At 38.5% G+C, this 27977-nt stretch overlaps 1 protein-coding gene across 3 annotated transcripts in view; it reads left to right on the top strand.

Annotated features, from left to right (window-relative positions):
* map3k15 (mitogen-activated protein kinase kinase kinase 15) overlaps positions 1 to 27977 on the top strand; it is a 97606-nt gene that overhangs the window by 14486 nt on the left and 55143 nt on the right. For 2 of the 3 annotated variants that reach the window (XM_064332676.1, XM_064332675.1), the window contains exons 3-5: positions 14681 to 14704; positions 21738 to 21815; positions 26455 to 26648. In XM_064332676.1, the coding sequence (XP_064188746.1) occupies positions 14681 to 14704; positions 21738 to 21815; positions 26455 to 26648 (296 nt within the window). The remainder of the gene's footprint in view (positions 1 to 14680; positions 14705 to 21737; positions 21816 to 26454; positions 26649 to 27977) is intronic. The other variant, XM_064332677.1, reaches the window with a different exon arrangement.

Raw genomic sequence — 27977 nt, 5'->3', positions numbered from 1 at the left:
ATGAAAGATTCAATGCCCTTAAATTCAAAAGTTTCAGACCCCCTTGTTCATACTCATTGTATAGAAATACTCGTTTCACCTTATCTGGCTTATTATTCCAAATAAATTTAAATATTTTCTGTTCATATGCTTTAAAAAATGCTTCCCCTGGAGATGGTAGGGACGTAAATAAATGGGTAAATTGGGAAACGATCAAATAATTAATCAAAGTAATTTTACCATATATTGTTAAATACTGTCCCTGCCAGGGTTGGAGTATTTTGTCAACTTTATTAATCCTATTATTAAAATTTATATTTGTGAGATCATTCATATTTTTTGGGATATGAATACCAAGTACGTCAACTGGTCCATCAGTCCATCTAATTGGGAGACTACAGGGTAGAGTAAAATGTGTACCTTTCAATGATCCTATCCTCAATAAAGTACATTTATCGTAATTAGGTTTTAAACCTGACAACTTAGCGAAGAAGTCTAAGTCAGTTGTTAGAGCTTGTAGAGTTGAAGCGTATGGGCTTAGTGGAAAATTGGTGTCATCTGCGTACATAGATACTTTTGTGTTCAAAAAAAACTCCTCGTTACAATGGAATACTTTCTGAAAAATGACCATTGTTTATAATCTTACATGCTGAATGAGTGTGCATAATCTTGACCCATTGTATCAATGATTCACCAAAGCTAAAGAATTGCAAACGTGTATTAATATAATCAAGTCGGACTTTGTCAAAGGCTTTCTCAAAATCTGAAATAAATATCAGTCCCGGTTTTTTGAGAATCTCATAATATTCAATAATTTCTAGTAATTGTCGTATATTATCTCCTATGTACCTACGCTGTAGGAACCCAGACTGATCATTGTGGACAATATTGTGGACGTATAAACTTTCTTTATACGGTGAGCTATACATTTTGCCAATATTTTTGCATCACAGCATTGAAGCATAAGGGGCCTCCAGTATGTGAACTGGATCTTTATATTGACCATTTGCATCATGTTTTAAAAGCAAAGAAATTAAACCTAATGTCTGCGTATCTGATAATTCTCCTGTTGCGTATGCATAATTAAAACATGCAAGTAGTGGATCTTTAATTAATTGGTAAAATATCTGATAAACTTAAGTTGGGATTCCATCCAGACCTGGTGTTTTACTAGGTTGGAACAAGTTAATTGAATGGAGCTCCTCTTCTGTAATAGGCCCTTCACACAGGCTTTTTTGTATAGTGGTAAGTCTAATTTGGTTTTTTGGAAAAAAGGGTTCAAAAGTCAGGTGTAAATTGAAATGAAAAAATATTTTTTTAATAGTTGAATTCTTCTCCTAAGATTTCTTTAGTTGAAGTAAATATTACCCCACTATTTGTAATCAATTTCATTATTATTTTTTTGGATGAATTTCTATATTGAAGATTAAAAAAAAAAAAACTTTGTGCATTTTTCTTCCTCCTTAATCCATTTAGCTTTATTTTTGTCATACTATAAGATTTTTCTTGATATAGTCTTTCCAGTTCTTTCTGTTTTCCATCCAAATCATCCAACATGTTAGCAGGTATATTAGTACAGTTGTCAATTTGTTGTGTTAGTATTAGGGATGTGACGGTATACGGTATGACGGTATACTGTAAAATTCAAATATGAAATAGTACTATCATAAAAGTACCATAATACCTTGATAGTAAATCACGTGACAAAAGCTATTTTCATGCGGGGAATTTTTTTTCCAACCATTACCCTAATAAAATATCTAAATAACCCATATTAAATAATATACTGGAACTGAACTGATGAAAATCTGATCCTAGATCTGTATTTAGAGGCAAAGTCATTTAAAAACACAGGTTGCGTCTTTTCAGGCAATCATTATGCTTGATGCATGACGTGCGTGCCCCCACGGGAGCGAGCAGCCACACGGCTGCCGTTCTCCCGCTCGTTCTTTCTGATGTAAAATGTAAGTTAGCTTGCTACCTACAAATTACCAGCAATGTTATTTTTTTGGTTTATGTAAAAAACGAGTTAAAAAACTAGCTAAATGAGTGCCGAGGAGTCAGGCGAAAGCAGGGGAGAGGCAAAGAGAAAGTCGTCGGAAGAACTGAGGTTGAAGTTGAACTCACAGACTAGGTAGGGCCAGTTATGCACTGAGAGACTTTTTGGGCATTTTGAAAAGAGTATGCTTTCACAAGAACAAACAAATATTGATACAGCATATTAAATACATTGACAGCATAATGTTATGATTCTACACTGATGACTTATATAAACTGTTGTTTCCATGCTGATGAACTGTAACGTTACAGCTCTCAATTATAACGATTACATGTTTGAGCGATTGCGATTTAATTGTAGGCTATTTGACATTATCCTTAGACCAGGCTTTTTAGTGTGAGTCTCATTCATTTGAGTAGGGTCCAGGAAGTTGCCTGCTTCTACGCAGCGTAGGCTATGTGGTGTGCTAATGTTTTTCTCCCCTTTGTGGCTGTTGGTATTTGCACTCAATGGCGGAAGTATGTGAGTAGGCGAGTCAGACAAGGTGTTGCTTACAATAAATATGCTATTTTTGTGAAATTACACATTTACACCTATGGTTTCTCTTTTTTGGCTGTGTACGATAATTTTCTTTAAAATCCGATCCTTTTAAGCCTCTGGTACGATAGTTTAATATTTCCCACCTGGCAATGCTGGCTAGCCAGCTGTTATACATACACGACATTACCGTTTGCAGCCTTTTACTACACTTGCGATCAGGGGCGCGGGAAGACGTTCTAAATAGGGGGTGCTGCCAACCGAATGTAAAAGTGTGACGTCATTATCATTTTTTAAAAATCAGTTTACCATATTTTACAGAAAGATGCTTAAAGATGACAAACAATGAATGGTATTCAAAATTATGAAAGCGTGTGTTTATTACTTTAACAGAAAGAGATGTACGACATCTCAGGGGCGACGGCTCAGGAGGTAAGAGCGATTGTCTGGCAGTCGGAGGGTTGCCGGTTCAAACCCCGGCCTGGGCGTGTCGAAGTGTCCTTGAGCAAGACACCTGACACCTAACCCCTAACTGCTCTGGCGAATGAGAGGCATCAATTGTAAAGCGCTTTGGATAAAAGCACTATATAAATGCAGTCCATTTACCATTTACCATGTACAGTCTTATTTTTGTTAAACTGACCCTTGAGTCTTTTAAATACAAGATCAAAAATGCAATCTAGATGCTGCAGAATACTGCAGTTTCACGTAATTCTAACCCAAATCATTCATTGGAATCCATTTTTGGACATAGTAGCGTTGGCAAAATCATCCCACAATTGCATATCTGAATGAACGAAGGAAAGAAAGAAAGAAAAACAATTGATTGTTTTCTCTAGCTAATGAATCAGAGCTCGACCAAGGCAACGATTGTGTTTTTATTTTGAAAGTGCGTAACCTATATCAGCATCATTCCGCATCAAATTTAGCTGGCATCAAGTTGCCTAAACAATTGACGTATTGTTTCCTGTTAGTGAATGGTTCAAAACAATGCAATCTAAGTTAAATACTTACACCACCGTTTTTTCACTCGATTTTAATTATGATGTGGTCTAGTTCTGTTGTAGCTATAATGGTAATAACTCAGCCTACACACACACTGTAACTGAATAAACAAACACTAATGTAAACTGCATGGCGGCAGTGTTATTAACAAACATGTCTTAGTAGGTGCTGCATGAGCATCTTCTAACTCGGTCCTGGATGTTTTAGCATTTTTGGCATTGAAAAAATTAGAGATGTGTTTTGCAATTGTAACAACTTCCGTAATGACGCCGTCGTGAACCCCGTAGCAAGATCGCCATACCTGTGATCACTAAAAACTAACAAACACATTTTTTTCAACATCTATTTTCTTCCCCAAAGCAAAATGATGTATTATATTGTTTATATATATATATATATATATATATATATATATATATACTTAAAAAAATGACTAACACTTGCAGCTAGGGGGTGCTGCAGCACCCTCAGCACCCCCCTTCCCGCGCCCCTGCTTGCGATGTCTTATACCGACTGTAATGAAGAATTATATCCCCCCAAAAAGCGAACTCGTTCATCCGTGTGGGCTCACTTTGGATTCATTGTTATTATTATTATTATTATTATTATTATTATTATTATTATTATTAATAATAATAATAATTACATTTTTAAAAATTCAGGAAAAAGTATTTTTTTTAATTTTAAATATGCAATTACAAGGAGTGAACTATTAGGTTGCATTTTTAAAAATTTTTCGATTAAGATGGTTTAAAGAATCTGCCGATCCATAAATAAACAGATCGAGTTGTAATCTTTGTGTGATTTCTTTTTATAGCTTAAAACCTTATATACCGAAAATCGTCATATTGAGTAGTACGATTATCATACCGTGATATTTTCATACCGTCACATCCCTAGTTAGTATTTCAATTTCTCTCATCAATTCTTTCTCCTTAAACATAAAATGCTTGTACTTATGTGAAGAGAATTTTATTGGATGGCCTCTAAAGGCACATTTAAATGCATCCCAAACAACAAGAGAATTTGGCAAAAGAAAATCTTTAATAAATTCCTTTGTTTTGCTTAAAAATACATAATCTTTTAATAGACTTTGGTTAAACTTCCAGTATCCAGTACCCCTGGGGGAATCGGAAATACTTAAATATAATGCAATAAGCTGATGATCTGATCTTAATCAATCCACAGTTAGCACCTTATTTACTTTAGGGACAATAGGAAAGGAGATCAAAAAGTAATCAATTCGACTTGCTTGATTTGCCCTCCGCCATGTATATCTAGGTAGGTCTGGATATTTAAGTCTCCATACATCTATAAGGTCAAAGGTGATCATAATATTTAAAATCTCTTTACATGCATGTGGGTGATAGTTTGAAGACTGATTCCCTTTACGATCAAGTGAAGTATTTAAGACTGTATTATAGTCCCCTACCATAATAATATGGTCACTTGTAAGACCTTGTAAATTTTGACTTATCTCAAAAAAGAGATAGCCGTCCTTATTTGGACCATAAAGGTTGATTAAACATATTTCTTTACTCCCAATCATTATATTTAGGATAATCCATCTTCCAAGAAATCTGCAGAGGATGGTAATATTTTAAAATCTAAATAATTCTTAAAAAGTACCATGACTCCTTTTGAATTCTTTAGTCCATGAGAAAACCTAATCAGTCCTCCCCATTTCTTTTGTCAAATATCTTTATCTGCCGGTAATGAATGGGTTGCTTGCAAGCAAAAAATATGATGATCTTTATCTTTAAACCACGTAAAAATTTCATGTTTTTTCTTTTTATCTTCTAATCCATTACAGTTAAATAACTAGGTATACTCATTTCGTCCACTGACATGACTAAGTGGGTTACTTAAGTCTATTAATGAGAACAATGACCATTTTACAATAGTATCTTCTAACATTACACAACATGAACGTCACTATTTTAATTCCTTTGGTTTTGTTCATTTTGCAATTCAGTGCTCCGTAATGAATTATTTCTCCTATAATGTTGTAAATCACTAAGGTTGAAAAATAAGAGACAAACAGGACTAGCTTACGACAGTTAGACAGACATACAGTAACAAGACACCATACAAACATAGACAAAACTACACATAAGGGAATGGTTGGAATGGTTATGAACCAGACAGAACGAGACAAAACAAGACAAAACAAAACAAGAAACAAAACAAATCAAAACAACAAACAATAAAAATGAAGAAAAAGTGAAAAAAGAAAGCAAATTGCCCTTCTTTGGACAGCATGACATTACCCACATGTCCCATAATATTGTAATTATTAGAAATAATAATAAGAATATCCCAAAAACAAGACAGGCAAACCAACCTGCATAGTAATCATCAATACTAACACCAAAAACATAACATCAAAGAAAGTAAGTAAATAACACTAAGACCATAGGGTTCAGTTTAGTGGTCCGTTGCTGGGCCATTGTCATTTTGCGTCTTGGGTAGCCATTCAGTAACAAAAAAAAAAAAAATATATATATACAATGAGTACCATAATTAATTGGACAGTGACACATTTTTTGTTATTTTGGTTCTGTACTCTAGCACTTTGAGTTTGAAAGGATACAATGACAATGAGGTTGAAGTGCAGACTGTCAGCTTTAATTTGAGGGTTTTTCATCCATATCGGATGAACCGTTTAGAAATGACAGCACCTTTTGTACATGTTCCCCCCATTTTAAGGTACTACAAGTATTTGATGAATTGGCTTCACAGATGTGTTTCGTTAGGCAGGTGTATTCATTTGTGTCGGTAGTGAATGCAGAAGAGAGCTGTTGATGTCTAGTCTTGATTCTAGACTTTGCAATTGCCTTTGGAGATTGTTGTTGGGGTGTGACAATATGAGGAAGACAGCAGTGTCGATGCAAATTAAGCTGGCCGTCATAAGGCTCAGAAATGAAAATCAATCAATCAGGAACATTGCAAAAACCCTGGGCATGCCCAAGTCAACAGTTTGGTTCATCATTAACAAGAAAAAAACAACAGGTGAACTCAATTGGGCAACCTGGAGGATCATCATGCTACCACCCATGCTAAACTTAAAGACTTGTATTCACTCAACAGCGCAGATCAAATAGAATCGATGAACTGAAAAGAGGGCTAAAAGCACAGCAGTCGCTTTTCATCGCGCCTACAGCAATAAGCAAGGCAGCTACAGAAACGTCCAGGTTGCCACGTTTTGGCAAGGCTACCGCTGTTGGCATACGTGGCATATAGTCTTCTCATTCGCTGATGTGAAAAGAAATTCATGCTCCCATTCCGGGTGGAAATAATATGTTTTTGATTTCTTTTTCACCGAACCCTCAGCCATATCGATGTTGTTATGTTAGTTAAGGTGCATTCAGCGTCAATATGTTTATTTTGGCTTCCAAAAGTAAAAATAAAACTACAGGACTAACATGACAAGGTATCTGTAAATGTGAATATTATTTGTTGAATTTAGAAACTAAATATTGTGCATTGAATAGATACTGTAAATATGAATATTATTCATTGAACTGAGACACTAAATATGAATATTGTGCATTGAACAGATTCTGTAAATATGAATATTTTGCATTGAACAGAGGCCTACCGTAAATGTGAATGTTGTGGATTGAACAGATAACTGTGCATAACTGTGTCTTTCTTTGTGTGTATGTATGCACGTACATAGAGCCTGTCGTAACAGAAATTGCTAAAATAAATATGACAGTGAACATTCTTACTCGTGGTAAGCGGGTTTTAATTGGAAGATATCGGAGTGGTAGATCTCGGCTTGCATTTTGGAATAAGTGATTTTTGGGCTTGAGAAGGTTGGTTACCACTATGCTAGAGCAACGAAGGGGTTTTTGATGCCCGAAAAGTGTAAAATCCTTGACTGGCTATGTCAATCACTGGATCTGTATCCAATTGAACATACATTTTACATGCTGAAGAGGAGACTGAAGGCAAGTCCCCGAAACAAGCAGGAACTGAAGATGGCTGCAGTACAGGCCTGGTAGAGCATCACCAGGGAAGATACCCAGCATCTGGTGATGTTTGTGCTTCGCAGACTTCAAGCAGTCATTGCATACAAAGGCTATGCGACCAAATATTAAAAATGGATTACTTTATTCTACATTATGTTGAACTGTCCAATATTTTTTGAGGCCCGAAAATGGGGGGACTATGTACAAAATGTTCTATAATTTCTAAATGGTTCATCCAATATGTATGAAAATACCCTCAAATTAAAGCTGACGGTCTGCACTTCAACCTCATTGTATCCTTTCAAACTCAAAGTGCTAGAGTACATATATACATATACAGTATATACACATACATACATATACATACATACATACACATATACATATATATACATATACAGATACATACATAGACATTCCATTCCAGCGATTTTCACTGGCTGCACCTGGGCCATTGTAGGTTTGCTACCTGGGGAGCATAGCCATAAACATCCACAAAGTGCATGGGCCCAATTATTTTCGTATTCTCTAGTACGGCCATATTATGGAAAGGAAAGTGAATACTCACAACCAAATTGTAATATTCGAGTCACGGAAAAGCTGGTTGTTGATGTATAATTTATCCACAATCAGTCATACTTTATTCATTTGATCCCTGTTGCTCTTCATGATCGGGTAGACCCTCCGTCTCCTGTCAACAATTTCTGGTGGGTACTGCTCGTTCATTGATAAGTTGTTCCCTTGAGTGCTTTTCCCCTTTCAAGCACAGCCAGTTTCTTTTTGAAGTTCGAGAATTTTGCAATGATAGGACGTTTTCTGAGTATCCTTCCTTCGTCCAAGCCTATGTACTCTCTCAAAGCCGGTTTCTTCAATTTGCTTGTTGGACATCTTTAATTCGTTCTTCAGGAATTGTTTCAGCACACTCTTCCTTGCGAGGTAGGTTTCGTTATCACTTTCTTTTATTCCCATAAATAGAAGGTTATCCCTCATGCTTCTGCATTTGAAGTCTAGTACGTCGACTTTGAGTTGGGTGTTTTGCTGTTCGAGTGTCTCTGTTCTAGTTTGTAGAGTAACCACGCTGTTATGAAGCGTTGCATTCTCTTTCTTTAATTCGTCAATTACAGCATTGGTGTGGAGCACAGCTCTTTTAAGCTCACCCACCTCTTCCATCAGCCCTTCCAGTAAGTCCAGTTTTTGTAGCTGTTTACTCATCAATGTTAACATTTCACGATCAGCTGGAGCCATTGTAGCCACGGGTATTTTGTCGGATCCACTTGAGCTCAGTACATCTCTGTATGACCGTTTGAAGTCTGGTTCACGGCTCATAGTTTGTTGGTATCGGTGGTCAATGAATCTTTCCAGACGTTTCGGTTGCAGCACCACTTTCTGAAGTCTCCAGTGTGATATTTTGGCTATTATAGCTTGGGATTTTAATTATTCAAATTATTCCGGGGAGTAGTCAGCTCAGCCTGCTATCCGGTCGGCCATTTTTTTTGTTACTTTGGTAGTCAGCAGCCTGAAGAAAAATACGTTTCAATGTACTCAAGGCCAAGTTACTTGAAATCATTTAGGAAAAATTGGGTAGCAGCATTTCTTTGGAATACGGCATGTTAAAATTTTGTGAGCTAAGATAGGCAATATTGTTTCTTTTAACTTGGCCGAATTTTTATATCAGTACTTTTAGTGGCAGGCCTAGATTTAGCAAGTGTGAATGACTTTTAGACAGTGCTTTGTATGGGTGAGTAACTTGGCACAAACTTTGAAGACGGGGTTTTTGTCAGATGTACTATAGATTGTACAAATATATCCCTTTAACTGTATGCCATTGCCAGGAGCTTAGCATATAATTTCACACAACACAGTGTATACTTGGATATATTGGTACCACAGTTCCTCAGACACGGTTGCTTTCTAACAGTAGTCAGTATACTTGCTTCATGGTTGCTACATTACTCATCAAAATCCTGTAATTAGTGGCTAAACTGACCGTGGCAATGTTTTCAAAGAAATGTTTTCTGTGTTTTATGTCTTTCAGGCAGAGGGCATTGATTTTAGGGACCATATTTACAATAGCAGTCTCAAGTTCAGTTGTACATTTTGGTTGACAGCCACCAACATTTGGTCTTCACTGAACTCTATAATAGAGAATACAAACTATTTTCCTGTACAGTGTAGCATGATGCAACAGTGTCCAAGCCATCTGTAGGTACAGTAGTTGGTGTATGTTGTCCAACTGGTCTCTGTGGTACACATAATTGAAGCAAGTTTGATATCCTCAGATTTGGTTGAACCTTACGCCTGCAGCATTATCCCCTGCTGTGGGCATTTTTTTGATTAGCCATCTTAGAGAAATTATGCCAGTGTCACCAACTCTCAGTAGTTGCTGAGCTTCATATATGTCTCTTATGTCTGTACCCTCTTTAGACATATACTACTCACAGAGGAACCGAGGCAGAGGCGGAGAAATACGTTTGATAACAACGGAGGAGTTTACTGAAGAGTTTTGCGTGTTACATGCATGGCATCACTTGGCATTCTGCTGGAAACAAACTTGATTACCCATAAGGCTTAGCTTTACAATAACAACTATGGTAACTCGCATAGCCCAAAATAACAATGTATGTAGTTCAACACATAACAATAATAATAATAAATAATGTCATTAGATGGTCATGTTAATTTGCATATTTAATTTCTGTAATCAACCATGCTTGATTACAGGATTACCAATTGTCCTTATTTCATCTGTCACATATCTTGTTCTCCATTGACCAACTCTTCCACCTCACCTTCACATACCCCTATTTGTACCTCTTTCAGCTGGATCTCCTATTCCCTCTGCTACTTTGGCATAGGTGACTGACCTAGTGTGTCCCTTTATGTGTGACTTCAGACTGATATCAGATCAAATGCTATGTCCTTCTGCATTTTCACACTCAGCCAATGGCCTAATACTGCTGTAACAGATCTCTTGACTGGTGAAATTTGTACTTATCGGCTGTATTTTGTTTTAGTGTGATAATTGTGTTAGGGAAACCAGAAAACATTGATTCTCAGTGAATATATTTGATGTTGTTATCAATGGGTCACCTCAGTTGTAGTCTTTGTCCACAGTTGCCAACAATGCATACAAACAACTGAGACAATCACCAGCATTTCATTTTCAAGAAGGAACATGGATAAAAGTCTCCATCTATTATTGTTTGCAAGCCAAAAATAAACCTATTGCCCATGTCAATGAGCACAACATTACTGTAAATCTAACAAATAATTTAGCAGTAAATTGAAGTTTGAATTTTCAATAAAGGTCAGCTAGCAAGTCGCTAGCAACTAGCTTCACAGAGGGAGCATAATAAAGATCATATCCTCTATGGTGATTGAAAAAGCATGTTATGTTAGAAGATTTGTGAAATGGCTAACAGAATCAATAGCCTATTTTCAGGCACACTAAATACTGAAAGATTTAATATTGTTCATAGTTGTGGAGGTTTTTGGGTTAAATATGTGCTTGCTGCAGTATTTTCTGACAAATAAATAAATAACTTGCTTGTAATGACTGGTTTATCTGGACAAAAGGAGTGACCTATGTGCAATACTGTATGCATACATTTACATAGAGGCACACCTGGACACAAAAATATGCAAATATCAGTAGTGAACCCAGTGTCATCGGGCCCCTCCCCCCAAACGCATTTGCCTCATCCCTCAAAGTGATGTGACTGTGCGATGCAATTTTTCCCCCTTATAATGCTCGTATTTTGCAAATCAAAATTGTCTATAAAACAAGTGTCACATTAGCGGTTTGCTTCTGGCAGCCAGCCAGTGTGATGATGTAATGTCACTCTTCCACAATGAAATGGTTAGAATGCTATATAAGGAGCTTAAACTATACTGATGCAGTTGTATTGTCATAAATTTAATTGAGTATCGATAACGCCTTGGGAAACAAGCACGTGTAAACTCAGAAATCGCTGTCCTAGGTAGCCTGTGGTCATGTTGCTACAACTGCATTCCTCTTCATTTTTGAGGCTCAATTAGCCTACACTGCTCCTTAGTGTAAAGAGCCCAGCCTACACTGCTTCTTAGTGTAAATAACCCAGCCTACACTATTCCTTGGTATAAATAACCCAGCCTACACTGCTCCTAAAGCTGGCAGTATACTCACTAAGAAGAAAGGACTTCAGGATTGAGAGCCACCGGCGAACATGTCCACAAACACTGTTGTCGGAGAACAAGAAAGACATTTTCTAAAAGTTCCGTCGCACACTGCACCGTGAGAACACACAACACCGCGTCTTTTTGTTCTTCAGTTGTTCTCATTGCGTCTTTTTGCTCAAAACGTTTCACTTCTTACGAAGTATACTGCCTACTTTAGTGTAAATAACCCTGCGTACACTGCTCCTTAGTGTAAAAACTCAGCCTAAACTGCTACTTAACCTCTTCGCGCAATCCCCTAGTGGTCGGAACGCTGGCATGCCTAGATAGCTCAATTCAGACATTCTGTGCTCCTACAACCAACACAAGTTGGAGTTGGAGTTGGAAAAACAAACTCTGTGTTCTAGCTTTATTAGTAGACGATTCAGGACAACTATGCCGAACACAGAGTTTCTAAGTGCCACTATTGTCGTGCTGGTCGTCCATTTACCAAGCACCCCCTCCCTGCAGTCTCATCTGTTACTACACCCCCATGCATGACACAGTGGACAATAGTGTCTATCTGGGCATATATGAAAACATTATTTACCACTAAAAATTTGTATTTTGTTGTAGCAACAAGATGAAGCCAACAATAGCCGAAGGTATGCCAGTGCAGCTGCTCACTGAACACTGAAATAAACAAGTGGAATTTTTAACCATGTCGTTCTACTGCCAATATCTGCAACTAAATATGGAATAAATATACAACCTTACCATTGGTTTTATGCGTAGCGATGTCCCTTTTGAGACTGAGTGGTAATATATTGTCATGGACAATCTGTTTGTGAAATATACGCTCATTTCTGTCATTTGTGCTCCTTTTACGGTTTTGTCATCCTTTGTAGTACAATCTGGCTTGATCAACAATGAATCAATCCAATATGTGACAGAATAAGCATTCTAACAATGTATAATATGTCTAATTTTACTTTTTGAATAGCGTTTTATAGCTCAGCGTAACCGAAAGTTTTGTCTCATTATAGCTGCATTACACATTTAGTCTGTGGTAGCAGTAAAAGACGAAATTTTATCGATGACTTTCATAATTTCTTGGAAAATATTATTATTCTTGAGACATTCTGAGCATGGCTAAGGCATATGTTTGCTGATAGACCTAGCTGATATACTGTTTTCTGGACTGAGTTAGAACTGGGTAACGACAACATTGATTCTGTCTCTGTCTCTATCTGCTGAACACAGATAAGATTTCATCTTCCAAATGTAAGTGATATATATTTTGGTTATATGCGTTATTTTTGAGATTGAGTGTCTTTAAATAGGTTAGTGGTATTTTATAATGAGGATATTTCACACTGTAACGTAAGCGTTCGTTGGTTTGCTAAGTTGTGTTTGTGTTTAATGCACCGCATGTGACCTGAACTAGAACATTGCCAAAACGTGGTGGACATTTGAATATTGTTTTAATATCGTCCCATCCCCATACAAGGAAACATTACATACTGCAGTGCACAGAAAAACATACTAGAGTTAGTGATTACACATTTAAGTACTATACCACATTGTGCGATAATGTTTTTGCATTATTTTTAAATCTGATATCAATGTTTCATCTTAAACCTTCATAAGGACACATATATGCTTTATAATGGACAAAAAGCATTTTATTCATTTTTGGATAGATTTTGGATATGTCTCTGGACCCCTGGATATTTTAGGCCACTGTATTGACGGAAAGCTTGTAACACGTAAAAATGATGCAACAGTGAGTTTCTTGAGTTAAAACAGTTGATTTGTAGTGAAATACATGATTATGTTGTGATTTACAGCAATACATAATTTTAACATTTTGGATTGATTTGGAGACACTGGGTACACTGCTTACTTTTAGCTTCGTAGATCTTTAGTAGTTCTGCATATCCACACATCGATTTTACGCACTTGTGGTCAAGGAGGTTTTGATCTAGGACATGTATAGTTTAACCTGCTGTATATATGCAATCTCTCAAACTAAAAAAGAGCAAATTCATTTTTGATTTTTTGCCAAGACAATTGCATTTGTGGCACTTTATTTATTCATAAATTATTAATATAAACTAGTCTAAGTATTGTTATTATTGTAAATGATACAAATGTCTTGCTTCATTTAAGCCATGTTTCAAGTCTCTGTGATGCTCACATCTGGAGTTATAAAGCTTTAAATAGGGTACCCCCTAAATGGGCAAGGATTGGGAAGATTTGGCATGTGCGCAAAGGTGTTAATGTAAAATAACCCATCCTACACTGCTCCTTAGTGTAAATAACCAAGCCTGTACTTCTCCTTAGTGTAAATAACCCTGCATACACTGCTTTTTAGTGTAAATAGCCCAGCCTACACTACTACTTAGTGTAAATAACCCTGTGTACACTGTTCCTTAGTATAAATAACCCTGTGTGCACTGCTCCTTAGTGTAAATAACCCAGCCTACACTGCTCCATAGTGTAAATAATCCTGCATACACTGCTTCTTCGTGTAAATAGCCCTGCATACAGTAGTTTTTAGTGTAACCCTGGTGACACTGCTCCTCAGTGCAAACAACCCAGCTTACACTGCTCATTACTGTAAACCACCCAGCCTATACTGCTCCTTAGTGTAAATAACGCAGCATGCACTTCTCCTTAGTGTAAATAACTCTGCATACACTGCTTTTTAGTGTAAATAACCTAGCCGACACTACTTCTTAGTGTAAATAACCCAGCATACACTGCCATTACTGTGAATAACCCTGCCTACACTGCACTTTGAATAATGCCATGCATACTATTATTTAGTTTGAATGTTGCTCCCTACATTGCTCTTTAAGTATCATGTAATGGTTCTCCAAATTTACAGTTCTGCTTTTACCTTGATTTATGAGCCACAGTTTAGCTTGTATATCATCAGAGATGTCATCAGAGCTAAAGCATGAACAGCTTCTAGCATAATCTTGTGAAATTACATCTGAAATGTGATCTTGTTGACAGATGTCCACTCTTTCTTCCTTTCTAGGACATGGTGGCACAGAAAAACACAGTAAGTACTGAGTCAGTGATATACAGTATATAGTAAGCCCACAGGGTAAGGAAGTGGTCTAATGATTTATTTATTCATGTGGTCTGTTGTTTTTCAGTGTGATTCTCTGGAAAATCTCTCAGTTCAACTTGAGGTCAGAATTTAGCATTTAGCAATTAGTTGTTCTTGTTCAGACGGATTTACAGTGAAAGAAAACGGACATGCATCCACCTGAGTTGTGTGAGCAACAGTGTTAGATCTGACTAATAACACTCCCAGACAGGCTGTGCATGTGCAATATCATTATGCACATATGTAAGTAATTTATGCCAGCCTAGTACCATGATACAAATCATATATTCATTCAGATACATACCATCCACACAAAACTATAGTCTGTTATAACAATCCCTAAGTAATTATGTAAGAAACTGGTGCTGGGAATGAGAATAGTAAAGGAGCCAAGAACAGTGGGTGTGTCTGTAGATGATCCAGTGATTCTGCTGAACAGCTTGGGTAATAAGCCTAGACACTGATGCCTAACATCTGGACATATTATAAGATTATAGTTATAATGGTTATATTTTTTAGCATATGTATAACCATTATGGCTGTGTGTTGTGTGGTATTACGGTATTTTGAAATTCTGTTTGAGAGAGATTCCCATTACCATGAAAGCTGGACAGAGGGAGAGACTACAGAGAAATTGAAAACGTTGTTGTTGCTGAAACAGATACTGCAGCTTCACTGTCTGTAGATATGTACAATTTGGAATTGGTTATCATTGAGGCAATTGATGTATGGATGTATGTATATCTATGCATGTTTGTACTTTTGTATTTACATGTGGGAAATGAGCACAACTAATGATCAATCAATCAATTATACAGAACTTTATAATAGTATTGTCACAGTGGGTGAGAAGGTGAGAAGAGGGGTGTCAAACTTTATTAAACACCAGTGTGTATCGACTAGGTTTATTTATTTGCTTTGCTATGATCCCAGGGGTCATTAGAGAACAGAAGCTACTGGTGAACAAAAAAAGGTAGAAATTGGTCAACAAAAAAGGTGGGCAAATTGTAATGGACTGTTGCTCCCAGTCTGTTTTATTTATCAGTAATAAGTTGCATTCATATTCAGACGTGTCAGTCTTTACAACAAGGTCTTTTAGGCAACATAAGTTAAGACCTACCCTATTTTAAAACATTGGATTATAAGCCGATGTATCATTTTTGTGAATGAAGTGTACACTAACCAGTATTGGATGTTACTTGGGAAATTTATCCATTGGAGATAAATGTTTATGTTTATGATTATTAAACTGTTTTTAAATGTAATGCTACCATGAGAGGCAAGATAAAATTTCTAAATTTGTTCCAACAATCTTTTGCCTCAGCAGTATTATGTTTACAAGCTACCACAAACAGTAGGTGAGCTGTATCAGTAGTTACAAACACTCAATAGAAACACTTGCTTGACGTTTTGGAGGGGATGGATAATTCTCGAATAAGGTCTAACATGGACCTGATTGGGAGTGGGGAACGGGAGGAGGCTCAGAGAAAATAGCTAAACTAACACTGCATGAGACTGAGTCTGAGAAAAATCAAGAGATGGAAGAGATACAAGGATTTTTTTTAATTTTTTAAAATCCAGTGGAGAAAGAGTTCAAGAGAGGGAACAGGTGCGGACACACAAGCGAACTGATGTGCTGCGTCTAGACGCTTCTTACACGTGACACCGAGGCCGCTACGCATGTGCTTTAGATGAGGCTTCACTCAAAGCAGCGGGATGGGCTTGAAGCTGCTTTCAGCACTGTGGGCTCCTCGTCTGTCCCTCCTGTTGGGAGAGCTTTGGGGCTGCAGGTTCAGGATGTGTTTCCAGGGATTGTGCGTCTTGTTAGTAATGGGAGGGACGATGTTGCTGGGGGGACCTATCAGTGGTGAGAGGGGGCTGTCTTCAGGGGCCAGGAGGGCTATCATCAGTTTGGCTTGACAGCTGGTGCTTTGTATCTAAAACATCAGTGGTTTTACATTTAGAGCGGAGAGAGGATGTGCGAAGGTAAACATTCTCACTGTGGGTGGAAACAGAGGAACACTGTGTTTGGTGTGGTAATGCTGAAAGCATACCATTTCATTTACAGTTCCTCAACCCACCTTTGTTGTTTTGTTTTATCATAAAATGTGCCTAATTCAAACAATTATTTCCTATCAACAGCCAATTATTTGCACAGCTGTCGTATGTGGTGTCATAACCTCTGTTCTAGTATTCCCTTAGCTGCTTAAGTAAGGTCATCAAGGTTAAACCTAATCTTCAGCCTCTTTCTGATTTAAAATGGTTTAATCCAGTCTGTGATATCTCTGATGTGTATTTTCCTAAGGTCAGGGACATAGGAGTGAGTTTGACATTGAGGGGACACATTTCCAAACCACCGGCTCTGTAGCCACACTCACCCCTCCCTACACAGAAAAGAGCGTCACTCCTATAAACGTCCCAAAAACGTTTTAGAATAACAAATTTTGTTCAAGTGTAGAAAGACTGAGATTCACAGATATGCCTTAGCATAGTTATTTTATAATATTTTCAAATAAAAAAATACTCTATAGTATGCCTTTAAAGATTTGGCTCCATTAAATTGGATGATATTTGCTATATCGGGTGGACTTTTTGACTGCACTCCTGCGGAAATGCAGCATGCCTTTCAAAATAAAAGTACATGGTGATTTTGTTTCTCTACAATTATTGGGGGGGAACAATTGAACTGTTTGCAATTTTTGAGTCTTTGCTTGGTTAGTAAGATTTTGTATGATTTATCTCTGAAAGTTTTTTGCTTTTTTGCTGAATATGTTCAGGGCTCCAGACTAACTTTTTTTTACATTGGTTGCACTGGTGCACCTAACTTTTAGGTGCACCAGCACACAATTTAGGTGCTCCCAAAATTTTCCACCTTTTGGCGTCTCAATAATACATTTTAAGCGTTACCTTTTTTGTCAGCTCCCATACACATTGGTAATTTCTTAACACATTATGTAAATGATTGTAAACAGGAATAAAGGTGCAGATAAATGTTTTTTCTTTATTTAAATCACAAATCAGCACAAACAAGAAATCGCAATAACCTCAATTGTTTAAAAAATAAACTTAAAAAGTGCTGATGTTTAAAGTGCTTGACAAACTCAAATAAATAAATAAAACTCAAATAACTCAAACAAAAGTGTGCACTGCTCCCGGAGAAGTACAGGGCGCGGTTTCACACATACATGCCATACATGACATTTTTTTCTTCGTAGAATGCGGGTGGGAAATAAAATTACGACTTTATTCTCATAATACTATGACTTTTTTCTCGTAAAATTATGACTTTATTCTCGTAATATTAAGTCTTTATTCTCGTAATATTACGACCTTATTCTCGAAATCTCAGAATTTTTTCCCCCTCAATGTGGCCCTAATACTCCGTCGTAACACACAGAGACAGACCTGCTAAATGTCAGGCGCACCAGTGCGACCAATGAAAATGTTTAGTCGCACATGACAGATTTTTGGTTGCATGTGCGACCAAAATGGTCGCACTCTGGAGCCTTGATGTTCAGTCAGAGGTAACTAGTCTTTTTCTGTCCTTGATGCGTTATACAGTATGCTGTTTTCTTTGAACCTGTAAAAGATCATGTAGTAGAGGCATCAGGTATTTTTTCTGTTGTCCCAATTGGAGTAGTTGTGCAGATTGTATGAACCCAAAATCTCCCTTCCATACAGCGCATTGCCTACAGCTGCTTGGTGACCCTTTTAATACATTCACTCCCATACTAAAGGTCCCTGATGAACTAGTTGTCAGACCATGGCTGGTAAGGCATGCCAAGAGGAAAGTGCTTTCTTACTTTCCTGACAAGCATTTCTAAAGAAGATTATTCTGCTATTCTTTTTTAAATTTACTGTCAAGGCTTGGCAGTGACTCTCTTACCGAGCCAGGTTCTGCTGTCAAGGTTTGGCAGTGACTCTGTTACCGAGCCAAATTCTGCTGTCACTCATGTTGTATGAACCAGGCCATATGTGTAGAGAGGAAGTTTGCCTTCTGTATCATGGAGCAGGAGACCAGGAGTGTGTATATTGGTCCAACTGCAACATTAACTCATTTATGCAGATATTGAACAGCGCTGGAGTCAGAATAGAGTCTGTTACACACCCTGCGGTTAATTCCAGCTAAGACCATCTTAAGACCAGCTTTGAAATGTACCAGCCTGCAATAACATTTCCAGTTTTAATTCAACTTTAGTGCATATGAATCCAGTTGGGACCATATTGGATTTAACTGAACATTTTACTGTGTGGTCGGGCTGGTTTTAGCTGGTGTTCCAGCCTGGTCTAGCTGGACTGAGCTGGTGTACCAGGCTGATCCAGCTGGTGTACCAGCCCGGTCAAAGTGCCGGGCTGGTTTATGATGGCTTTTGCCACTTCTAGCTGGTCAAAGCTGGTCTCTAGCTGAACAAAGCTGGTCAGAGCTGGTTAAGCCGGTAGAGAAAACTGGTGCCAGTGGTCAAACTGGTGGACTAGCTGACTATATACCCTGGTCAGCTGGTGAAGAGCTGCTCAACCAGCTAAAAGTGTCAAAAATACAGGTTTACCAGCTTAGGCCTGTTTAAGCTTGAATTTTCAGCAAGGTGGGCTTGGCTGCTGTACCAACCAGGTTAAACTAGTTTTGGCTGGTGTACCAGCCTGTTCCAGCTGGGTTGAGCTGGGGTATCAGTCTTGTTGAGTTGGCTTTAGCTAGAAGATGAGCTTCATCAAACTGATGAGTCAGATAGGTCAAGTTGTCTTATGGTGGACCAGCTTAGGTGAACTTATCAACTTGATCAGTTCGGCTAATGATGGGCCAGCTGGTTTGCAGGCATGCCTATAAGAGTTGGCAACCAGTTTGCTGAAGCTCATGAGTAAAAATTCTCAATTTGGTAAATTTACATTACATTCTGATTTAAAGAATATAGATTTAAGTTTTTTTCCTAGGTTGATTACAAGCATGCAGTCTAAAATTAGTTTTTTATTTAGATGTAGAGCATTTATTTGCCTAATTAAAAGGGAATTTATCTTAAGTATATTCAGTGGCACAAAATATGCATGTATGATAGGCCTTTTACTTGAATTTTATTGCCAGATGCAGATCAATGCCAACATAGGAACATAAGGTCGCATTTGTACAGCATCCCCCCCCCAAATCTGTGAAACACAGTGATGAGGGTGTTATAGTTTGGGCATGTATGACTGCCACAGGTACTGCCCGTCCATATCTACTTCCCTTAATTATGGGATGTTATCAAGTTTAAGGTATAGGAGCTCTTGAGTGTGCAATTGTCACATTAGAAATAACCTGTAGGACAATTAGCTAGAGTATAGATTTATTTGTCAGGGGTTGTAAGTTAAATGAGGTATTAACTAAGGAAGATTCAGCTAAATCAGGAGAAAATACTATGTGTAATGATAAAAGCTAGCCTACGTGTATGTGCTTTGGCTTAGCTACCGCTGTAAGCCCGAGGCCGTTTTAACTGGTGAATTCATATTTAGTATGTGCACTCACAAGCATGTTGGTATTTCCCTGAGAGCCAAGAGTAAACCAATTTGGGGGAAATATACTACTCCTATACCAGTGTAAATGAACCCTCTCTCATTGCCACTAAAAACAGAAGCAGCCGTGCTCCTATACCGCTGAGCTCATTGCTGTTAATGGGAATAATTTAGTAGACACCTGACAATGTCACGTTTATAAGATGCAGATGACTAATGGCCCATAGCTTTCACTGTGGAGACCAGGGTGACTGTTGCTTCTGTCATTACTGCATCAAAGCAGAAGTGTATAGTTCAGGAGGGACCGTAGGGCTCATGTGGGGGTGCCACTGCAGGTACTGTGTCATAGAGAAGAGAGGACAGAAAACAGTGCATTTGTGTAATAATGATATAAGTTCATTCATCATTTTCACAGATTTTGAATGCTTGAGGTGAAAACCAAAATATACAAACTTAAGGATACAAATGTACAAACTACAGGATGATGAGATCACATTGTGGATCAAATTTTTCAGTGAACGTAGCGTATTCCCCACATCTAAGAAACCATAAAAGTAGTAAGAAATTCAGCTTGCAACAGTGAGTCTGCATAGGGGTTGAACCACCCTTGTCTTTAGTGAGACGCCAGTTTGTGAACTAGAGTTAATGTGATGGGAAGGTGTGTATCATTGGCTCTGGTTTTACCTTCTTAAGGCCATTGAAAAGTAGAGTAGATGTAGCGATGAGTTCCCAATTAAGGTAACAACTGGAGGATCTGTGCATCTTAAAATAATTGTATACCTACAACGCAAGCATTAATAGAGGAAGGCTGCATTTCTCTTGACTCAAAAGAGTGAACCATGAAGGCGCAGGCAATTGTATATTAACAGGCAGGACAGGTATTTTTATTGGTGCGCAATACAAGAAATAAGACCATATGGCCAACCATTTTAATGTAGAACTTAAATTCCCTCTTTCAATACATTTAAAGAATAAGACTACATGTTAAATAGAACAGTGGCTCTTTCTTTCTCTGCTTATTCTTTTCTCTCTTCTTTTCCATTTTCTACTTGTTTCAACTGTACTGTAATGGGAAACATTTGTGTTGCAGACATGCCTTAAATATGTTTTCTCTCCCTTTTTGTCTCTTGCTCTTTCCCCTTGTTCCCCCTCTTTCTCTTCATCTCTCTCAAGCCTTCCGCAATCTTTCTTTTTCCTTGTTCTTCTCTTTCTTCCCCCTCTCTAATCACTTTCCTATATCTCACTCTCTTTCTCTCACCTTCTTTATCCCTTCCTCTCACCCTCTTTTCCTCTATCCCTCTCTCTTTCTCACTTCTTTTCTTCTACCTCCTTTTCCTGCTCTCTTTCTGGCCTTTACCCTCCCTCTTCCCCTCTCTTAGTTTCTTTCCATCTCCCCCCATCTTGCTGTCTTTATATTTCTCTTACCCTCCATCCTTCTACCACTCACTCTGTCTCTGTGGCCCTCACCCACATTTTCTCCTCTGTGTGTTATCTGGAGTAGGCTGCAAGGCAGAGTACTGTAGGCTTCCCGTGGGTGCAGTTGCCTCCAGAATACTGTGGTTCTGGCCTAAGGAACAAAGTAGGTATCTCCATGCATGCTGGTTACTCCCTTCGGTGACCAATGTCTGTGCTTGGTCTGGGTAGCACCACGAAAAGGTGTATCTTATGTCCTTTGTCTTAACACCCCTAGCATCCCTTAACTTTCTACTTCACCTTTGAACTTATCAAATGTGATGTGCCGTATGTGTATGAAGCAGTGATGGGCAATATTAATTCTCTTTTTTTACTTAACCAAAGCATAACAAGTCACACTGGGCAAATTGTACCTTCATAAAGCAGGCTTAACACTATATGACACTGGGAAAGTTGTACCTTCGTAAAGCAGGCATAACACTATGTGACACTGGGAAAGTTGTCGCTTTGTAAAGCACGCATATCACTATATGAAGCACTCAAAATGGACAACAAAATTGTGATAACAACTCCTCTAGAGCACCACTACTGATTGCTTGTGGCACATGCTCCAATGCTTATTAAGTGTCATAACTATTCCAGTATGCCCTATGTAGGCTTAAAAAAGGGTATGATGTCTTTTCCATGCTACCAAAACAGTAGAGTTTAAACCATTCCTGCCTTCTGTGACCAGAACATGAGAATGTCTGAATGCCATGCTTGGAACCTTCTAGCTAATTATTTTCCCACACAATTTATCCAATAAAAAAGGCTACTGGCAGTAATCAGATGTGTGTTATCAAGTGGCTTGAACTTCCACATTTGAAGTGGTGATATGTCAGAGTCCACAGTGTTTAGTGGGTCACTCTTGTCCCTCATGGAGCCCACAGGACCAGAGATGAGTGGTGAGAGTGAACTAGTCTGTGGATTGGGAAGAGGATAGGGATGTGGATGAGTGTAGAGGCGGGTTCTGGCTCAGATTCCTCTCTTCATGGAATGGTCTGTCCCTCATGGGTATTAATGAGACTACTTACTACCATCTTAACCAAATACCCCATAATAACATGAAGACTAGTTTGAGCATGTTGGAAACGTTACCCACAAATCACTGGTTTGAGTGCCTGCAGAGCTAAAGGCTTGGGCAATGAGTTTGTCCTTAACATAGAAATTTCCAAAAGTTGCCAAACTGTACTAATGTAGAAAAAAGAACAATTAATTGCTATTCAAAGTTAAGAACAAATGTAGATTGAATACAGGCTACAACCAATTGTCATTTAGAGCATCTTTCATCAAGGTTTTTTTTACACTTCATGCATTTCCAGCAGTTTCAGGTGAAGTATCAAACGTCGACTAATTGGGATTCAAACCAACCTGCAATCAGTGCAGTGTGGTGGACATGATGAAGCAAAAAAAGACCATTTGGTTGAAAGCTGGAAGGAGGCTAAGCTCATTATCCCATTTTCCACTCAGCTGATACCAAACCACCTCATTAGTCATCTTATACACCGTGAAGCTATAAAGAGGCTGCCACATGACATCCTTCTAATCATTGTACAGTTTAAACCAGGCTGAGTCATTATGTCCCTTTATACACCAGGCTGAGTCACTCACTTCAGTTTGGGTCTGGTTTTCATTGGTCCTTCTATTAATTACTATTGGCTGATGTTAGAAAAGGCAAGCTTGCATACATTTTAGAAACATGTGCAATTGAGACTGAGGAGGACAGTGATGGCAGAAGACAGCACGCATCCAGTGTAGATGGGGAAGCAGATATAAGAGCATGGTGTATAGTCTGTTTCTATGCACCATAGAATGATAATCTCAGCCTCAATCCAGGCAGTTGTCTTTGTCTATTCAGTGTGATCTTTCCAGGCAATGCAAACTTAAAGGGCAATATGCAGGTTCAGTTTTTTTTTTTTTTTTTACAGATTTACTATTCTGGGCTCATGGAGAGGATGGTATGAAAATGCAGTAAAAAGTAGGAATTCTAAGCCACGCCCCCAGAAAATGTTAATATCGTCCAGTGACGTAACAAAGGGGAGTCCATTCCTTGCCTGACCCTACCAGAGCGCAGTACTCTAAGTCACTTGATAGTCAATCGGTTTAGCCAGTTACTGTCTTAAAGTTTTAGTTTCACAGCTAGCTAGATTGGTGAACAACTGTGTGAGTGCAGGCTATGCAAGCTCTAGCCTGTCAGGGCACGGAGTTCACCCCTGGCCCCCTTCCCCCCAAGAAAAAGTAGTTATTTTCGTGCGAGGGTGCGGTTTGTGCAGGTGGAGACAGGAGAATTAACTGGAGAATCTGTCATGAAAAATGCGGTAATCTGCAGTGGGCATTTTAGGAAGGAGGATTATATCCCTGGGTATATGATGGAGTTCAGGATGGGATTTCGAATAAAGAACCTTGTGAGACTGATACCTAGTGCGGTCCCATCTGTTCACTCGGGCACCTTCAGTTCTATGGACAATTGCATTGAATCAGCAGCATCTGCCACAGATGACAAATACACATTCAGCTCGAAGGAAACGTGAAATGTATATGGCAAGTTATTGCAACTAGCTAGATATCTACCAAATAAAGGAGGAATTATTAGTGAGTAATGTTTAGTTTGCTGTTAACCCAGGAAGCTAGCTAAACCGACCAATCGATTAGGCATCATAACTACCATTAGCCAGAAGTCAAGACATCGTTAGTGAGGTAACTTATCTAGGAAGCAAGCTAGCTAGCTGTTGTGTAACATTATAATTACAAATGTTTCTGGGATTTGAGATTGTTATTTTTGTGCAATGTCAGGTCATGGGAGATAATGCGAGCTGTTCAGGGACAGATGCGCCTAGAAGTGTTGGCAGAGCCCGGGCAAGAGTTTGTCAATTCTCTTCCAAGAATTTAAAAACGCGTAGTTAGCAACCACTGCCCTCATACGCCTCACAGATGATGATCGGCTGATATGAGGTCACTTTGGCAGATGGCTCTGGCTATATAACGGTTGATTCACAAAACGAATAGCCAGAGATGCGGTTACGTGTCTACTTTGGGTCGTCTCTTTGAAGAGCCCAGGTATATATTTTTGTTACATGCACTGTCCCATACTGAGAGCACCTTCTCTCTTTTATAAGCTTCGACTCTTGTGTGAGAGTCTCTATTTGCGTTGTGTGCAGCACTCACAAACAAGCTGATCATATATTTGTGCAGCATGCGCAGGCCACGTAATTAGCCTGTTCGAGAGAAAGCGATTAGCTTGTGCCTACGTATCCGGTAAACCAGAATAATTCAAGACAGAGGCTGAGTCTACAAGCTTATGTTTAGCTAGCAACATCCCAGTTAACTATTAGGAGAGCTAGCTAACATTAGCTAAGGTAAGATAGACATGACAGTAGGCCAGCTAACCCTGGTTTTCTAATTACGGTATTTGTACAGATGTGGTCCCCACCAGACAATAATGTCCGGTCTGAGTTTAACTGGCTGAAAAGAAATTACCGTTAATTTGTATTGAACTCACGTGTCAGTTACCCTCCAGTCCGATATTATTTAGCTAGCTGGCTACAACCAACCAACTGGTAATTCTGCAACAATACAGTAATTGTGTGGGCACGCTCGTTAGCTATCGTCAGGATTGTTTGCTATAGAAAAACTAATATGACAGTTAAGGCTGTTTTATACTTCTGCATAGTCTACATAGTTTCTGTAATTTATTTAAATAAACATGCTTTATTTTGTATTATTGTATTAGTACTCCAGTTCAATTAATTAACTGGGATGTTAAACATAAGCTTTCAGACGCAGCCTCTCCCTTATAACTGTTTGTTTTAGATACTGCCTGATATGTATTAACTTAGCAAACAATGTTAAGCTGCAGAAGCTTTGTCAGTACAGTTGCTCTCACGAGTCACTCACAAGGGATCTGTCCAGTTTGCAACAGGTTCTCCTCATACCATGACTTCATCTATTGGCATGCCCCATTGTTTTTTGTGATCCTTGCCTGTTCCGGTCCCTTGGGCTCCTTGCAGGCTTGAAATTATGACTGTGGCCCATCACAAGTATTGGCAAGAGGATTTTATACCTCATCAAGTCTCCATGATGTCGAGATTGGGATTCATCTCTCTGTTAATATTGCTTACTTTGCCATTGATCGTAGCTCTCACTCTGGTCAGACTTCCCTATGTGACGTCACTTTCAATTTCCCTGATTTGAGGTGTTCGTGGCCGATCACATTACAAAAGTAAGCACAGATATAATTCTAAGTCTATTTTTTAAAAATCACATTGCTGCATCATTTCCCCACATATTAAATCATTATGTATGCCAACCTACAGCTTGTCCTTTAATGCAGTCTTCCAACTCTTTTGGCTCCAAGACATGCCAATCTATTTCCAGTTCTAGAGTGGTGCTGCAATCATGTGATGTTCTATGGGATACTATTGAGCAAAAATAGAATTCTGTAAACTGAGGCACCCTGCAGTATTAATTCCACTCTAATAGAGTTTACATAGACTCCTTGTGGATCCTGTGTATTCTACTGGAGTTAGAATTGTTGTATCTGAGTAGATATTGCACTGACAATGTTGCAACGTATCATGATTGCAGTAATTGTGAAACTTTTGAACAACAATGCAATAATGACTGCTGCTTTGTGGACTACATTAGTGCGCTGGTGTCTGTGCATTTTTAGGTCCCTGTAAACTAAAGTTGTGTGAGAGTTATTCTGAATCCTGATTGTGTGCTTGGAGACTGTCCGCTGAACTCCCCTCCTCTCGGCTCCCCTATAGGCATCCAGTGGAAACTACTACTTCATTCCCTATGTGATGACTCCCAACCATGAGTACATGTGCTGTGAGAATGACGCCCAACGCCGAGCCTCTGAATACATGCAGCCCAGCTGGGACAACCTGTTGGGCCCTCTGTGCGTCCCCTTGGTGGACCGCTTCACCAACTTGCTCAAGGACATCCATGTCACCTCTTGGTATCATTTACATCCCCTTCACCCTAAACACACAGTTTCCTGTCGCTCTGTTTGTCATACTTCCTGTCCCAGCGTAAGAGCGAATGTCAGATTCCTGTCTCACTGCGTGACATGTTCCTGTCTTGATTTTAATGCTCTTTCTGTATCACTGTATTTGAATTCCTTTTCCTGTGTCTCTACCAGCTTCTTTTCACACTGTTTATTATCTTCCATTACATTACATTGCATTACAGGCATTTAGTAGATGCTCTTATTGAGCGCGACTTACACAACTTTTCCCATCTTCAGTTTGTGGCTTCTGAAGCGATATTAAAGTGTTTGGCTAGCAAATTCCAAAATGTTCAGTAATTTGGAAAGAAGATAATTTACAGGGAGTGCCAACTGTGGACAGGGGGCCAGGGCATGGGCATGAGGGGTTGCCAAACAAAGGAAAAAAGACTGTGTTGCCTGATGCAACTTGCATCCATCATTGTCGGACCAACGATAGTCAGATGTAAGGGAATAAAGGAGACTATAAATATAACAATATATTACTCATAACAGCAGATTAATTTTTTTGTCCCTCATAATAATTTACAATCCACACTAGTCCACACTAGTTCAGTCCCACGTTTCTATCCTTTAGTGTGTGATGGTCAAACAGTTGCCCCCCCCCAAAAAATTTTTTTTAAATTGAAACACTACATTGACAGAAGTAGTGCCATAGTAATACACAATCTTGTTTTAATTTGATAACCCAAAGTAATTTTTTCACAGATTGTGGTTAGCCAGCCAGGAACATGGATGACATGAATGACCGTTAAAACGCTGATATGACCGTAAAATACCGATAAATCTGTGAAAATAACATCAAGTCCACTTTCCTTAGTATGACTCTTTGTTCAAACAATGTTGTGTTATTGTTCAGCAAAACTATTTTTATTCCTTGTTTATAATGAATAACATTGTTAGACAATCTCGACAGGAGCAAGGAGAGAGTGAACAAACATCAGTTCTACTGTTTTTTCACTTCATTGTTTGTGACTTGATTTTGTGGTTGCATCACCCATGAGCTAAACATTTATACACCCAATTACAGATTCAGATTACAGCATGCCAAGAAAAGTATTATGGACTGAACATTAACAGAGACTTAATGAATTTGTTTGGGCAAGGGGTGTTGATGTGTCTTTGAGATAGTTGTGTTGCCCGGTGTTTTTTGAAGACACGTTGTCCTGTTTGAGGAAGGTAAGGGAGGTGGCACTACTGTACATTGCTTTGGACTAGAGTGTCTGTATATTGTAATGTAAATGTAGTGCTGTAATGTATTGTGCTTGAGGAAGGTTTGTT

This window comes from Anguilla rostrata, chromosome 4 (assembly GCF_018555375.3).
Source record: "Anguilla rostrata isolate EN2019 chromosome 4, ASM1855537v3, whole genome shotgun sequence".
NCBI lineage: Eukaryota > Metazoa > Chordata > Actinopteri > Anguilliformes > Anguillidae > Anguilla > Anguilla rostrata.
The sequence above is the reverse complement of the archived record's forward strand: the minus strand, read 5'-3'. Positions and strand labels throughout refer to the sequence as shown.